Source organism: Odocoileus virginianus, chromosome 26 (assembly GCF_023699985.2).
Source record: "Odocoileus virginianus isolate 20LAN1187 ecotype Illinois chromosome 26, Ovbor_1.2, whole genome shotgun sequence".
Taxonomy (NCBI): Eukaryota; Metazoa; Chordata; class Mammalia; order Artiodactyla; family Cervidae; genus Odocoileus; species Odocoileus virginianus.
In genome coordinates this window covers 32,298,430-32,315,563 of record NC_069699.1, presented here as the reverse complement: position 1 = coordinate 32,315,563, position 17,134 = coordinate 32,298,430, and the positions used below count along the sequence as shown (strand labels likewise).

At 42.2% G+C, this 17,134-nt stretch overlaps 1 protein-coding gene across 13 annotated transcripts in view; it reads right to left on the bottom strand.

The window, feature by feature from the left end:
* The window catches only part of MAGI1 (membrane associated guanylate kinase, WW and PDZ domain containing 1), a 635,987-nt gene extending 633,260 nt beyond the window's left edge, over positions 1 to 2,727 (bottom strand). For 5 of the 13 annotated variants that reach the window (XM_070455714.1, XM_070455716.1, XM_070455724.1 and 2 more), the window contains exon 1: positions 1,799 to 2,726. In XM_070455714.1, coding sequence (XP_070311815.1) covers positions 1,799 to 2,111 — 313 coding nt within the window. In that variant the 5' untranslated portion in view covers positions 2,112 to 2,726. Of the gene's footprint in view, positions 1 to 1,798 lie in introns of all 13 variants that reach the window. The other 8 variants (XM_070455717.1, XM_070455722.1, XM_070455719.1 and 5 more) reach the window with 2 other exon arrangements.
* Between the last annotated feature and the right edge of the window lie 14,407 nt (positions 2,728 to 17,134).

The following is a 17,134-nucleotide window of genomic DNA, read 5'->3' as shown; positions in this document are numbered from 1 at the left end:
CAACTTCACTTGAAACATAATAATAGCTAGTCTTTACTGAGCACTTATTATGTTCCAGGCACTATTCTGCACCCTTTATAAGTTTATGTAACACAAAACAGCCAGTTTACAGATAAGGGAGACATTATTTCCAGGTGAGACAAGGTGTTGGACCTTAAGCAAAGTTGAGGCAAGGTTTAGTAAATGAGGCATATTCTCTCCTTTCAATAGGCTTACCACCTTGTATGGAAAGAAGGGAAGGGATCTAACACATAGTTCAGAATAAGTAAAAACCTACAAGACACACATTTAGGGGAGTCCAGAGGAAGGCTGATTTCTTCATCCTGGCAGGATACCTGAGGGCTTCTTGGAGGAGGTGTGCAAGCAGATACTGAGGACACAAATGGAAGGAGATTTCCCTGTCAGTCCCTCAGCTACCAAAAGGCCTGTCTCTTCTCCCTGTCCCCCTCCTCCACTTCATCTGGAACAGACCTGTTTCCAAAAGAGGACAAGCTCAGCCCAGCCCTCCTTTCCTCTGACACAGTCCTCCAGCTGCTACTTGCCCTTTCAAGCACGCAGGCACATGTGTGAACTTTTCACCAGGTCTCAACCTGGTGCTTTTGCAGGGAAGAACCTGCATCACGGTGCTTGGTCATACAAGGGACCCCTTTAAGGGAATCAGTCCTTCTCTACTGCACTACATCAGGGACAGCCCTGAGCCTATACCAAACGAAAATGCAAGGGGCTCCCCCCAGCCAGCAGCCATCAGAAGGGTCATCACTCCTCTCCAGGCTTCGAAGAGGTGAATTTGCCTGCACTCCCTTCTCTCAAGTGCACCCCTCAGGTCTCCCGCACAGTGAGTTTCAAACCCTCACTCTTGGCATCTGTGTGACCTTGGGCAAGTAACTGAACCAACATCAGTAAATGAAACAACGTCAGTCCCAGCTTCCTTATCCAAAACATGGGGTTTTTAAGAAAAACTCCCTCTCAGAATTGTTGCGCATCAGAACAAAAGAGTGCAAGGAAAGCATTTTACACAGAACCTGACACATAATAAGCGAACAAGAAATAGCAGCTATAATCATCTTCACAGGGATGATGACGATGGTTGCAGCGATGGGGATGGTGGTGACGCTGGTGGCAGTATAAACTTGGGCTTGAACGGCGCTGAAATACCCTCTCTATCCTCTCCCCTCAGCGCCACCCACAAGTCTGGGGCCAGGCCACACGGTAGAGACACATGCGTCATCCAGCTGTGGGGTGAATGCAAGATCTTCAGGCTGCAGGCTTTGGGACTGAAAGGTGGTGATGCCCTAGCCCACCTGGCCGGTCACGGGGTGAGGCTGATTTTCTGATTAAGTAGGTCCAACAATCAAAGACCTCCTTCATACCCATTCTCCAGATCTGAAAACAGCTAGGAGATCAAGGAACGCGTTAGCTGCGCACGCTGCAACACTCGCCCAGGGAGCCAGGAGAGCGTCCACTTTGCCCCTGCCTCAGTTCCCCAACTCTCCTCCCGGTGCAGGCAGGCCACTGCTGCCCTTGGTGGCGGAGATAACAGGTTAGCAAACCGGGCCAGGGAAAAATCTCTGCGATTCCCCGAGCTAACCCAAACCCCTCTTCCCAACGCAGGTGGGCAAACAACCCACAACCTCTCAACAACTTGGTGTATTTCACCATCACTGGGCACACGGCCTCAACATCGCCCCTATGCCGCGTTCGCAGGAGAAAAGCGGGAAATCGGAAGCGGGGCGGGGGGAGCCTCCTCAGGCCGGTTTCCTATTCTGGGGGTGCCTCCAGGAGGCGCGTCCCGACTTACCTTGTCTGACGGCTTTGAAGGTGACGGCCTCCTTGCAGCTGTCGATGACTCCCAGTACGTCATAGCGGGGCAAGCCGGACACCCGGATCCCCTGCACCTCCAGAAGCAACTCACCCTCGCCCAGCCGAGGGCCCTCGCCGCCGCCGGGAAGCCCCGACGCCTCGGTCGCCGTCACCGCTCCGACATAGGGAAACTCTCCATTCTCCGCGCCCCCCAGCACCGTCACCCCCAGCTCTCCCTGGGGTCCCCGCTTCACGGTGCATTCGTGAACCCTGCTAGTCCAGTGGTTCTTCTTCTGGATCACTTTCGACATGATGAGTTACACCCCTCCTACCCCCGCCAAAAAAAATAATGATAAAATGAGAGACAGGTGCCCCCCACAGCACAAGCCCCCAAGCCCCTGCTGGTTCATGGGAGAGACATCTCCCCCCAAACAACGCAGCGGGAGAGAGAAACTTGGCAGCCTTGCTCCCTAGCACACACTCGCTCACTCAAGCCATCATAAAACAAACTTTCTGGGCTTCCCCGCGAGCCCTGCACAGGCGCCCGCGAGCTTTGTTTGCATTCCGGTGCTTCTCGGTCCACGTTCCGGCGCCCGACCGTGCTCTCTCTGGGACCAGAGTCCACTCTGCGCCGCTTGGATTATTTTTTTCCCTTCCTTCCTTTCTTTCTTGCCTCTTAGAAATGCGGTGTCTCCTCTTTGCCTCGCGCCTGGCTCGCCTTTCCTCGCTGGCGGGCAGTTTCTGAGGGTGAGGGAAGCCCTTCCAGCCAGTTGCTGGGAGCCCTGGAGACGCGGTAGCTGAGCGGGGGCGGGGGGGACAGGAGGGAAGTGCCTGCGTCCCCTTTAAGCAGATACAAAGGCTCGGCTTGTTTTGTTACAGTTCATTCTATTCCGCGCCGCCGAGCGCAGCGGCCGGCGAGAGGAGACGCGCGCGCATGCGCCCCGCGACCGCCTGCCGGCCGGCCCGCCCCACCCCGCCTTCCTGAAGTGAGAGATTCCAATGTGCTTCCCGTTGGGTCCTAAGTCCGACCCTTCCAGGATCAGCCACTTTTCTCCCCCTTCACACACCCTTCTCATTCCTACTTTTATTTTAGTGCTCACGACTCTGCATAGCCCTTCGGGGGTGTGGGAAACGATCAAGTGTTTTACTCCAACGTCTGCAACTTTTGAAAACATGGGCAATCTGCTTGGGCATTTTAAAACCATTTCAAACAGGTGGGGGTTGGGGACGCTCACACTCACCCTCGCGCTCACACTCACGCACACACGCACGCACACACGCCGGCCTAAGCTTCCTTACCGCCCTCGGCCAGTGGCTGGCCACGCTGTCGGTCACCCAGCCCACCCCCCGCCGCATCTCCCTCTAATACCCTGAACCCAACCCAGAGGAGGGCGCCTGCCCGGCTTGCCCCCAACCTGCACCGTGCGGGCGGGTTCTGGTCTTGGAGCAGGGTGTGCTCCAGCCTCTGCGACCCTGGGGAGGGGGGCCGTGGTGGTCCCCCTAATGGGATCCGTCACACGCTCACACACGTATACACACACTTATCTGCATCCTTAAACTTTAGAGCCAACTTTTCTGGACGCAGATAAAATAAAAGGCGAGGGAAAGAAGCCAAAAAGCAAGAGGGGCTTGGGGTCTTCAACCGAAAAGGGTCTAGCTCTTTAAAACTCCCTTGCGGCCAGAGACCTCTGAAGGCAGGCGTCTGTCCCGGACTCTAGTTCCCGGCTGAGCTGGGCAGCCTTTGGACCCGCCCCGGGGCCAGGAGATAAGGATCACTCCCGGGTCTGGGATCTGCACCCGAGTCCTGGCGCCCGCGGGGGCGTGGGCGCGACAGCCACCTCTCGGAATTCGCAGCCGGGAGTTGCTGCTGCCTCGGGCACCGCCCGAGGGCGGGGGTAGAGCCAGCTAATGTCCCTGCTAGGTTTCGGAACGTGCTCGGGGGTTGCGGACGGAAAGAATATCCTGCACCGGCAAGGCTACCCTCCCCAATACTCCCCAATCGGCCTGGACGATAGTCTCCTAAACATTTTCTTTTCCTCAGTGATTTATAACTTGTTTATCCATCTTGGGTCACAAGAGAGATTTCAAGTGCTAAATAAGGGAGGTGAGTGTAAAGGACTCCGAAAGGACGGGGTGCCTCAGAGGTTGGGAGCTGAGCTCTGAGGTTTAGGTTCTCACCGGTCCAGTGTCCGTGTGATCTTGACCAAGCGCTGGGACCCCTCAGAGCCTGAGTTTCTTGAGTAAGTGTAACAATACCTGACAAGATTCTTGGGAGTATTACGGGAAGGACACTTGTAAAGTGATGTATAATAAAAGCTTATTAGAAGTAGTAGTACTAGTAGTGGTTTGAAAATTTAGGAATCATTTGGGGTTTCAAGTTACATGGGAATTCCTCCTCTTCTTTCTAAAACTTAAAATATATAGGCATACATTTAAATATTTTAAAGCACTGCTTATAGGGCACTTTTCTAAGCCAATAAAAACAAGAGAAGAACGTTGCTACTTCTGTCTTGAGATATCCAAAACTGAAAAATCCTATTGCTTTCTAGTATTTGTAAAAGAAGGAAGTGACCAGTTTTCCATGGCTCTTCTTGGTAAAGGAAACCATCTTCAGCCTCTTTTCTTAGAAGATACCCATTTGTCTCCAGCTTGACTGGATCAAGATGAATGAGAAATTAAAAAGGTTCAGTCCCAAAACCAAAGATCCAGCCACTCAGAATCTTAAGGATAGGTTCTATCATCTGGATGTTTAAGGTTGCCTTTACATGGCGCTAGTACACACCACTGAGGACCACAAGTCTATCATCTTGATTCCTGAGCTCACAGACACTTTTAGGGTAAGAATCTATGTCCACATCTTCTTGGACAGTATATACTCCAGGAAGGTAGTGGATTTGGGTAGTTTAGTTTACTGATGTATTCCCAGTTCTTAGAACAATATGTGATACCTTGTTAATGTTCAAGTATTTGGTGAGTGAATCCTCTTCCCAAAATGAACATTTTGCGTACTACCTTAAGAGTGAAATCACAGATTTCCCTACAGATCATTGGTAATCTTGACCTTCTATATTTCCCACTTCCCACACTCCATATTTTACAACTGTGGGTGCCTACGATTACTTGCCAGGAATTCTCCCACTTGCCTCTAATCAGCGGTCACCTACCTAGAGGAGGCCAAACAATAGACAAGATTAAGTGGTCAGCAGTTCCTCCCACTGGCAGCAGCACCATTTTCCCTCTCCAGGGTTCCGCGTGATCCTGAAGCTGAGAAGAGGAAAGGACTTGGAATTTAGCCTACTTCAGATTCTAGGTGTGGAATAACCACCCCCCCCCAAAAAAAAAGAAGGGAAAAGTGAGGGCACAGACAGCAGGGTAGAGAGAGGTATAGAGAGACATATTAAAATCCAGGAATTTAAAAAGAAGTCATTTGAACTTTCAAAACAGCTGAGACTGCCAATTTCCAGACATTAAGTTTATGATGTTCCCAAACACTCTGCCTCTCCTCTGAACCTTTCTGTTTGTTCTACTTCTCCTGGTTCAGTTCCTGTGTCCCAGATTGGAAGGAGCTTCAATGCAGAAATCATATTTATTCTACCCAAACTTTGAATACTCAGCACCTAAACCCATGCCTTGAGGTGAGTGTGCACATACACACTTGATGAATGAATGTGTGAATGCATGGGTGAAGTGTGACCTTAAACTATGTAGAATGTGACCTTTAGCATGAAACCCATTTAAATTCCCTGACCTTTCAGTGGTTAGTTAGGACTACACCTTTCTGTTGCAGGGGGCGTGAGTTCCCTGTGGCATGGCCAAAAAATTAAGTAAGTAAAAAAAACATGAAACCCATTTAGATTTGGTGGCTAAAGCTGATATTTATAGATTGTTTTCTTAAGAGTTTATAGTTATCTTGAAGTAGATTTTTCTTGAATATATATAAAGAAGAACCCTGTGTTCTGGCTTCTCTCACTTACATTATGATTTTGACAATATATTCTAGTGGGGGGAAATAATGCCATAAAATAGTTATGTGCATTATTTTATTTAATCACTATAACAATTGTGTGAGGTAGGTATGGCCTTGATTTTGTATGAATGACTTTGATTTTAGAGGAAAGTAAAGCGGAGAAGGCAGAGGCACCCCACTCCAGTATTCTTGCTTGGAAAATCCCATGGACGGAGGAGCCTGGTAGGCTGTGGTCCATGGAGTCGCAAAGAGTCAGACATGACTGAGCGACTTCACTTTCACTTTTCACTTTTATGCACTGGAGAAGGAAATGGCAACCCACTCCAGTGTTCTTGCCTGGAGAATCCCAGGGATGGGGTCGCACAGAATCGGACACAACTGAAGTGACTTAGCAGTAGCAAAGCTAGATAAGTAAAGAAACTTGCTCAAGAGCCTGGAAATGATAGAGCTAGGATGTGAACCCAGGGGCCCAAACCAAAGCCCACATTCAGAGCTACAGCCCTATGGGAGGGGTAGGATGTGGCCATCCACCATCTAGCATATTTGGGTACCAGCATATTTTGGCTCCAGTATCTGCCACATAGTGTGTGCATACCAGTTAAGACACTCTTCTATCTCTTCCTTTTAAACTGAAAGAATACAGTGTTCCACTCTGGAATCCAATCTGCAACTCTCCTTTGAGCCCTGAGTATCAAATAATTTACTGGAATGTAAAGAGTATTAATTTGCAAACATTTCTGAAGTGTCTAGAGATCTGTCGGCTCTGGTACAGGTGACATGCCAATATACTGTTACTGCAGAAGCAGTTCAACAATGAAATCTTAATAAACGTGATTAAGAAGTAAACTGTGACATAATAAACTGCAAAAATGATGGTCTTATTTTCCTATAGCTAGTTCCACTCAAAGGAAGAAGAAAATCCACAAATGTAAAATTGTGCATTTCTTTCTGACAAAGACATTTCTTTTCAAAGGTTTCCAGTTGTGAGTAAAGAAAGCATTACTACAGTCGAAAGTGGTAACTTACCTCCTTTTTCTGAAAATGTGAAGACAGGAGATAAGTTGGTTGACTGTGAGGCAAAAGAGGACATATAAATTGGTTATCTTTTAGTTTCTGAAAAATGTCATCAAGAAGCATATATTATAGATATCAAGGTAAATGCTTCATATTCAATAAGGTAACTGACTCCAAACTGGTAATTTAGAGCAGATCAACAAAGGAAGTTAAAACCCTTATTTCAGATAGAGGGAAACAGATAGTGAGGACCACTTTCTGAGTCATCTCCTGGAGGCACTTTTATGATTTACTTGATAACATCTTCTTTTCCTCACAGGGAGGCAGACAGATTTTTTCTGACCACAGTACCCCTCTAGTTTCAGCTAGGGAAAAAAAATAAAATGTTGATTCTCGTGAGGTCGTGATCTTCCAAGCCATCGCATGTGAACTATTATTTTCATATCCTAGAGGAGGGACTCCAGGAAGAGAGTTTAATCCTGGCTAATGTTCTGGTTCATTTCCATGGGAAAAAAATTAATATTGGTAACTGGAAGATTTGAAATTTCAATGTTGGCTGTGAGGAACCAAGAGAAACCCAAGAATTTATTATGGGAATCTCTCCTAAAATTTCCCAAATATTCAGCTATACTGTAACATATCATCCTGCATAATTCCACTGAAAATATACCTGGTGACAGTAAATTTCCTCATGAACAGGATATTTGCAATTTTCTTCATAATAGATATTTGTATCTCTTTTATTTCATCTCCCACCAACTCTATGAAAATATAGAAATTGGAACCTGGTAGATGCTTAAATAATAATTTGATTATTGAAGGTGTTCGTTCAATGTATGTCTTCTTATTTGTATATTTTAACAATTTTTATTGCACTGAAGCAGAAGTGAACGAAGGAAGAAGAAATACACATTGAAATCAAGGATGCAATACCTGCGTTTTAAAAAATACCCCATAGTATAAATTATTCCTGAACAACTTTAAAAATAGACAAATAAAAAGGCAGAATTAAATTAAATCATTCAGGGACTTCCCTGGTGGCCCAGTGGCTAAGACTCTGTGCTCCCAAAGCAGGGGGCCCCGGGTTCAATCCCTGGTCAGGGAACTAGATCCCACATGCTGCAACTAAGATCTGATGCAGCCAAATAAATAACTAAATATTTTAAAAGTAATTAATTAAATAATTCAAGATTGTATTGCCATGAAATAACTACTTTTTGTATTTGGGTTTATCGCCTCCTGGACTTTGGCCAATACAAATATATACACACTGACACAATCTACTTTCTTTAGTTGTTTCTGTCATTTGGGATTTATAGTTAGTTTATGGAATAAAATAATCCTTTATACCTTTTATTGTGTGTGTGTGTTTGTGTGCTCAGTTGCTCGGTCGTGTCCAACTCTCTGAGACCCCGTGAACTGTAGCCCACCAGGCTCCTCTGTCCATGGGATTTCCCAGGCAAGAATACTGGAGTGGGTTGCCACTTCCTCCTCCAGGGGATCTTCCCAACCCAGGGACTGAATCTGCATCTCCTGCATTGGCAGGTGAATTCTTTGCCACCTGGTAAGCCCCTTATCTTTTATTACTCACCAATATATCCTCAATTTTCTATTTGTTAAATATAAACCTATATCTATCACTTTTATCAGCTCAATAATATTCCATTCTTTAAATGTTCCAAAATTTATTAAAACAATGCCCTATTAATGATCATTTAGGATTCTGCATAAGACTAAATTATTTGTATTAGGATGTTTAGGTTGCCAGGGACAGAAACTTAGTTGAACTAATTTAGGAATAAAAGGAAATGTATTAATCCATATAACTGGCAAGACTAGAGATGAAGCTAGTTTTCAGCAAGCCTAGATTAAGAGGCTCAAGCAATGCTGTCAGCTTTATCCCATCTCTTGATTCTTTTTTTCTCTGTTGCCCTCATCCTCTCATACTACATATGGATTGACCTTCTCCCAAAATCCAGGAAAGACAACCATGTGCATCTAGGTTTAGCAATCCCAAAAGAAAGATTTTCACTAACAGATAGGAAAAGCAATGAGAGAAATTTCATTCCGTATTAAAGTTTTCAGTTTCAATTGTGGAGAGTATAGATGAGTTTGTGTACTTTTCACCGGCTTTGAGAATAAACACAAGTGAGTCACAAACATGATTGGCCACCTGATCAAGCCTGGCAGTGTGTGTGTAGACTTGAGACTCAGGGAAAGATCATTAAGGTATGTTTCTCTACAAGCTCCTATCGTGGTTGCCTCTTATGCAGTTAACTAAGAGTTCCAAGAATACAAATATAGTGGGAGTTTGATTTCAATCAAAGCTGCAGTGGTTGGCCCACACATTGGTAGCTATTTTGAATTTACTCTGAATCTGGCAGTAGTGCAGGATTGTACCCTTTACAAAGGAAGCCAGTCAAGTGTTATACTTATTTAATACAGATGGTTTGTTAAACTATTTACATAACATCGATTTTAAATATTCTGAAATGAGTCTTAAGTTTTTCTGAAGCTAAACTAAAAAAGAAAAAGTTAAATATTTTAAGATGATCCGTGACAGTTGACAGATTGTTAGATTGTTTTCATTCATTTGTTCCTTCAACAAATGTTGATTAAATACTTATTTTGTCAATTTGCACTAGGCACTGATGGTATAGAACTAAAAGACCCACTAGGCTTTTTTTTTTTTTTTTTTTGGCTGGAGGAAGGTTATCTCCTAATTGGATACACAAACAAAACTACAAGTTCAACTGTGTTGGGTAAGTTCAATAACAAGGAGCTAGGGTCATCTTGGTAGACATCTCTTTAGGAAAATTATAATTTGCAAACATGGCTTCAGAGATTAAAGGTGCCATTTTTAGAAGAACTTCTTGCCTCCTCCACCTTTAATTTATTTTAATAGTATTTTAATAAGTGAAAGAGAATGTCCAGTTTTATGATCACATTATGATACCTGAAGATATGTTTTATGGAACCATTCACTGAGTTCCCATATGGTTACAGTTGAATATAGTGTGAATATGTGCTTCCATAAAAGACAACTCTATCTTGCCACAAAGTGATCCAGCAAACGCTAGGTGGAGTTTTGGAAAATGACTCAGCAATCTGGAATCTGAGCAGCCTTGCTCCTTGAACTGTACTATCTTTGGAAAATTGTTCCCTATAAAATCTTGTAGCCAGATGAACAAGGACCCCTGAAGATGCAGTACTCACTTTCCAGATTTAGCACATTCCTAGAATTTTAAACTCATTTTTATGGACTGTTGCCCAGGTGAGGGGGGGGCTTAGCCAAGCCAGGAACAGTTATGAGCAACATCCCCCAGGAAGTCAGTTCCCAAATTTGGAGTGCTTATATTCTGAACATTCCTGACACTTCTGGCTGAGAAATTCAGCTTGCCTAATCCTTGGGGTACCCCAAGGATTTTACATGCAGCAAAGAACTGCTGAATTAAGCTAAGTGTTAGAAGACATTGCAGTTTTAATTATTATTAAGTTAGCCCCCTGCTTTAGTGAATGCACAAGTTGGCATATGTTTGGGAATGTTTCTGTTTCCAAACTCACAGCAACTGCATTTTTTAAATGTTTGACCTTGATCTTGTGACCTTTCCTCTAGAATCCTGAGAGTCCTGGGAACACTCACAGCTGAGTGATGGGAGCAAAACTAGACAGATAGCAATTTTCTTTTTATTTATTTGTTTAACTCTTAGGCTACTTTGTTATAAACTAGACCAAACTTCCCTTTCAGTTATTAATTTTATTTAAATCTATCCTCTTGGTATGACTTTACACTTTGAATTGATACCACTAAAGCCTAAAACTAGTAAAGCTATGTGACCCACCTGCTAAGGCAAGCCGGCATTTTGACACTGCTCTCCAGAGAGCTGAGACTGTTCTCTAGATTAATGTTTTCAAAGTCTTTGATTGCTGTTCAGAATAAGAAACAGCACATGAACATATATAAACACACACATATTATATGTGATTGAAACAAAAATTTCAAGAAACCATATTTATCCTTTCTGCATATGATGTACTATGCCTTGGGTTATGGCCCACAGCCATATTTCTTAACCTTTCCCTGGTATTACCTACAAGCTAAGAACAGTTTTATGTTTTTCAGTGGTTAAAAGCAAACAAATTATAATGAGACACATTTACAATATGTCATGTGCTCTTCTGAGCCTTCGCATTTATTGACTTGTTAAATCTTTAGTGGTTAACATATTTTGAGAGAGTGCTCAGTGTGCAGGATGCTTTGGTAAGTGCTTTCAATGATGCTTCCCAGGTAGCTCAAATGGTACAGAATCTGCCTGCAATGAGGGAGACCTGGGTTCGATCCCTGGGTTGGGAACATCCCCTAGAGAAGGGCATGGCAACCCACTCCAGTATTCTTGCCTGGAGAATTCCATGGACAGAGAGCCTGGCAAGCTAGTCCATGGAGTCAGTCACAAAGAGTCGGACATGACTAAGTGACCAACATTTTCTCTTTCACTCTTTGAGGCAGGGGATATTAGTAGTCACACTTAATAGATGACAAAACAGAGGCTATATCAATTGCACAGGATTACACACTTAGGAAGTGGTAATTAGGATTTAATCCTAGGTTTCTCTGCTTCCAAACTTTTGGTTCTTAATACTGTTGATATTTTCAGCTTCTTGACCATAGCTTGACACATAGTATGGACCCAATGCATATTTGAAGAATGAGTGAATACATGTATGAATGAATGAAGGATGCAGAGATAGATTGATGGTATCCCATAGACCCTGACCAACTATGAGAACACAGATAAATTAGGTGATTGCTTGGTGCTTTAAAAAGCAACCAACCAAACAAATAAACAAAGTAAATCCCTCACTTATTAAGTGCTAAATACTTCATGTGGGCTTTCCTGGTGGCTCAGCAGTAAAGAAACACACCTGCAGTGAAGGAGATGCAGGAGACTCAGGTTCGATCCCTGGGTCAGAAAGATCACCTGGAAAAGGAAATGGTAATCTATTGCAATATTCTTGCCTGGAAAATCCCATGGACAGAGGAGCCTGGCGGGCTTCAGTCACAAGAGTCTGAAATGACTTAGCGATTAAACCACCACTACCACCACCAACAACTACTTTATGTAATTGCTTTCAATATCTTTATTCAATTAACCCTCATAAGGACACTATGAGGTAGATGTTATCCCTGTTTTGCAAAAGGATGGACTGAGGTCCACAGAGGTTAAGTATATTGCCTAAGATGATACGACCAGTATAGTTAGATCTGGTGTGACTAAGACAGATGATCTTCTTAATTATTATGCTATGTAGCTCCATTTATTAATTTCTAATATCACTGTAATACTACCTACCCCTATAATTGTATAACCAAAATAGACAATGTATCAGAACCTTCATGAATAACTATAATATTTTCCAGTGACATATTTCACTACCAAAAAGTTAAAAACTCAAGGTGGAAGAAGTAGAGGAGGCAAAGAAATGCCTCCCAGTACATTTGATATGGAAATTGTTATTAAAATGTTGTGTTATATTTCTTGCAAATGTTCTATAAATCTAAAATTATTCTAGAATAATTTTTTTAAGAACACGATGAAGCACATGAAAAAATGTTTTACTTAACCCCAGTGAGATACTACTATACCTCCACTAGTATGGGTACAGTTTTTTTTTAATGGAAGATAACAAGTGTTGGTTCAGATGCAAAGAAATTAGAACACTTAGGCATTTTTGCTGGAACTGTAAAATAATGCATACACTGTAAAACAGTTTGATGGCTCTTCATTATGCTAAATATTGAATTACTGTATCACCCAGCAACTTAATTCCTAGGTGTATACCTACATATGCAAAAGAATTGAACACAGATGTACAAACAAAAACTTGTATGTGGATGCTCATGGCAGCAATTGTCACAATAGCCAAAGATGGGGATAATCCAAAAATCCATCAAAAAATTATGTTAAAGAAAATGCAAAAAAAAAAAGAAAGAAAATGCAGCTTTCCATACAGTAGAACAGTATTAAGCTGTAAAGAAAAACAAAGGACTGACATATACTATAAAGCAAAAGAACCCTGAAAACATGATACTAAGTGAAAGAAGTCATATACAAAAGACCATATATTGTATGATTCCATTTCTATGAAATGTCCAGAACAGGCAAATCCATAGAGATGAGAAATAAATTGGTGGTTATCATAATTGTGGGGAGGCAGAAGGGGGAGTGCTGGTTAATGATCATGGGACTTTCTTTTGGGATGATGAAAATGTTCTGGAACTAAATAATGGTGATAGCCACACAGTACTTTGAATGTACTAAATGCTACTGAATTGTACACTTTAAAATGGGTAAGATAGGGAATTCCCTGGCAGTCCAGTAGTTGGGCTTGGCACTTTCACTGCAGTGGCCCAGGTTCAATTCCTGGTCCCAAAAGCCATGTGTCAATAATAACAATAATAAGCTTAAAATAACAAATTTTATGTTCAGTGAATTTTACCTCAATTTAAAAGCTCACTGTGATACCATTTTTAAAAGGTAGTATACTGAAATAGAAAGTGCTGGGAGATACGATACAACTTACAAAGGAAAAAAATTAAATATTACATGAAATACCAGTGTTCAGTACAGCATCTTGATTTAGAGCATGGACTTTCAAAACTGGCAGCTCTAGAATCAAAGCCCTGTGCTTTCACATAATGACCAGTTATCCTTAGGCAAGTTTTATAACCTGTCTGAGACTCAGAGTCCTCATTCATTAACTGTGTGTCATTGCTATTGGTTATAATGAAATACTTTTTATATAAGTTGTCACCTAGCCTAAAAATAATGATGATGATTAATATATACGTTGTTGTTTTTTCTTTTTCACCTTTGTATATATGTGAATTGAGTGTTACTAGTCTTCCTAATGATAATTTCACTAAAAAGAAAGTGATCTGGGTTTGGGGAGATAACAATCATAGTTTTATCACCATATGTGACTTTTTACATCCCAGGAAAAGTATTCCGTGAACAGATCTTTAAAATAACATCCAAAGGAGTCCAGCAATTCACTGTAACGATTATGTGAGGTTATATTGAAATTTAGGCTAAATTGCTATTACTAAAATTTCTAGGTTGCTTCCAACTGTTACTACAAAATAATAGTCGTGGAATCTGAGAATTGATAGGAAAGACTTTATTAGAAAAAAAGATACCTACGTTTCCTTCCTTTCCCCTTGAGGATAACTAAGCTGTCACCATGAATATCAACACTGCTATTTCTTCATGAATTTGCATATGGCATCCTCCCAGGTAATTTATGGAGCAAATCCTGACATAGCTCAGGAAGAAACCATGTAGCTCCTTTAGCATCATTAGTAACTGAAAGGCCAAAACATTTTAAGAGGTAGAGGAAATTCATCTCCCAAAGATTCAGACACAGCATTCTCTGCTCTACACCATACACAATTCTTCCAGCCACACAACTCAGCCTTTCTAAAGTAAGAAAAAGAAACTTCTAGAACCCTGCCCTCTAACCTCTGTTCCTCATCCTCTTGGGCTCTCCTGGGAGTTGAGGAATGTGGGGAGAAAAATAGCTGCAGGGTTTGGCTTCCAGTTGGTCAACCCTGACGCTAATCGCTCTATGGGAGATTTTTAGATCTCCGTTCTTGGCAAGAAACTGCAGGACAACAAAACTGCCAACTGAGTGACTATGTGAAGAGCGGGGAGCTGGGTCTGATGGGTATCTGGGGAAGGAAAGGTTTAACAGTTTCCATGCCTGTTCAAACATTCTAGTCTTACCAACAAATATAACAAAGTCTCACTGACGTTTGACCTGCAGGCATACCTGTTTCCTGCATTTTGCAGATATTATATTAATAGTTTTATAAATTGAAGGTTTGTGGCAATCCCACCTCAAGCAAATCTACTGGTACCATTTTTTTTCCCCCTACTGGTACCATTTTTCCACCAGCATTTGCTCACTCCTGGTCTCTGTGTCACGTTTTGGTAATGCTTACAGTATTTCAAATTTTTTCATTAAGATTGTATCTGTTACGGTGATGTGTGGTCAGTGATCTTTGATGTTACTATTGTAATTGTTTTCCAGCACCACAAACTGTGCCTGTGTAAGGACACAGTTAACGTATCTGATAAATGCTGTATGTGTTCCAACTGCTCCACAAACCGACCGTTCCCCTGGTCCATCTCTACCCCTCTCCTCCTGCTGTCCTATTCCCTGAGACACAACGATATTGACATTAGGCCAATTAATAAACTTACAGTGGCCTCTAAGTTTTCAAGTGAAAAGAAGAGTCTCATGTCTCTAATTTTAAGTAAAAAATAGAAATGATGAAGCTGAGTGAGGTAGGAATGTCAAAAGCCTAGACAGGCCAAAAGTCAGGCCTCTTGCACCAGTCAGCCAAGTTGTGAACGCAGAGGAAAAAATTCTTGGAGAAAATTATAAGTGCTGCTCCAGTGAATCCAGAAATGATAAGAAAGTGAAACAGCGTTACTGCAGATATGGAGAACATATCAGTGGTCTGGATAGATCAAACCAGCCAGAACATTCCCTTAAGCCAAAGCCTAATCCAGAGCCAGGTTCTAACTCTGTTCTATTCTATGAAGACTGAGAGGTAAGCAAGCTGCAGAACAAGAATTTAAAGCTATCAGAGGTTGGTTCATGAGGCTTAAGGAAAGAACCCGTATCTGTAACATAGAAGTGCAAAGAGAAGCAGCAAGTGCTGACGTAGAAGCTGCAGCAAGGTATACAAAATATTTAGCTAATATAATTTATGAAGGTGACTATCCTGACATTTTCAGTATACATAAAACAATGTTCTATTGAAAGAAGATGTCCTCTAGGACTTTCATAGCTAGAGAGGTAGCTAGAGAGGAGAAGTTGATGCCTAGCTTCAAAACTTCAAAGGATTGTCTGATTCTCTTGTGAGGGGTTATTGCAGCTGGTCATTTACAGTTGAAGCCAACGCTCGATGACCATTCTGAGACTCTTAGGGCCCTTACAAATTATGCTTAATCTACTCTGCTTATGTGTTGTCAATGGAACAACAAAACCTGGATGACAGACAGCACATCTGTTTACAACATGGTTAACTGAATATTTTAAGCCCACTGTTGAGAACTACTTCTCAGGGGGAAAAAAAAAAAAAAAAACAACTCCTTGTAAAATATTACTGTTCATTGGGCTTTTCTGGGGGCTCAGTGGTAAAGAATCCTCCCACCAGTGCAGGAGACATGAGTTGGATTCCTGGTCCAGGAAGATCCCATATGCCATGAAGCAATTAACTTCATGTGCCACAACTATTGAGCCTGTGCTCTAGAGCCCAGGAACCTCAACTACTGAGACCACATGCTGTAACTACTGAAGCCCACACACCCTAGAGCCTGTGCTCCCCAAGAAGACAAACCACGGCCATGAGAAGTCTGTGCATCACAACTACAGAGTAGCCCCACTCATTGCAACTAAAGAAAAGACCACACAGCAATGAAGACCCAGCACAGCCAAAAATTAATAAATAAATTATTTTTAAAAATAAATATTACTGCTGCTTAGTGACAGTACATCTTAGCATCTAACCGCTCAGACGGAGATATACAATGAGTAACATTATCCACTCTAGCAACATTATCCTGCTAGTAACATTATCCATTCTGTAGCTTGTGGATCAAGGAGTCATGTTTACTTTCAAGTCTTATTATTAAGAAATATATTTCCTAAGGTTATAGCTTCCATAGACAGTGATTCCTCTGATGAATCTAGGCAAAAGAAACTGAAAATCTTCTGGAAAGGATTCACCATTTTAGATGCTGTTAAGAATAGTCAAGATTCATAGGAAGAGGTCAAATTGTCAATATTAATGGGAGTTTGGAAGAAGTTAATTCCAAGCCTCCTGTAAAACTTTGAGGGGTTCAAGACTTCAGTGAATAAAGTAACGACAGCTATGGTAGAAACAGCAAGAGAACCGCAATTAGAAGTGGAGCCTGAAGATGTGGCTAAATTGCTGCAATCTCAGAATAAAACATGAACAAATGAGTTTCTTTTTGTGGACAACCAAAGAAAATGGTTTATTGAGATCACTATTTCCTTCATCTCCTGGAGGAGACGCTGTAAAGATTATTGAAATGACAACAAAGGATTTAGAATATGACATAAGCTTAGATGATAAAGGAGCAGCAGGGTTTGAAATGGTTGGCTCCAATTTGAAAGAAGTTCTACTGTGGGTAATGCTATCAAATTGCAAGCTAAAGAGAAATAATTTGTGAAAGGAAGAGTCAATCGGTGTGGCAAACTTCATTGTTATCTTAAGGAATGGACTTCCCTGGTAGTCCAGTGGTTAAGAATTCACCTGCC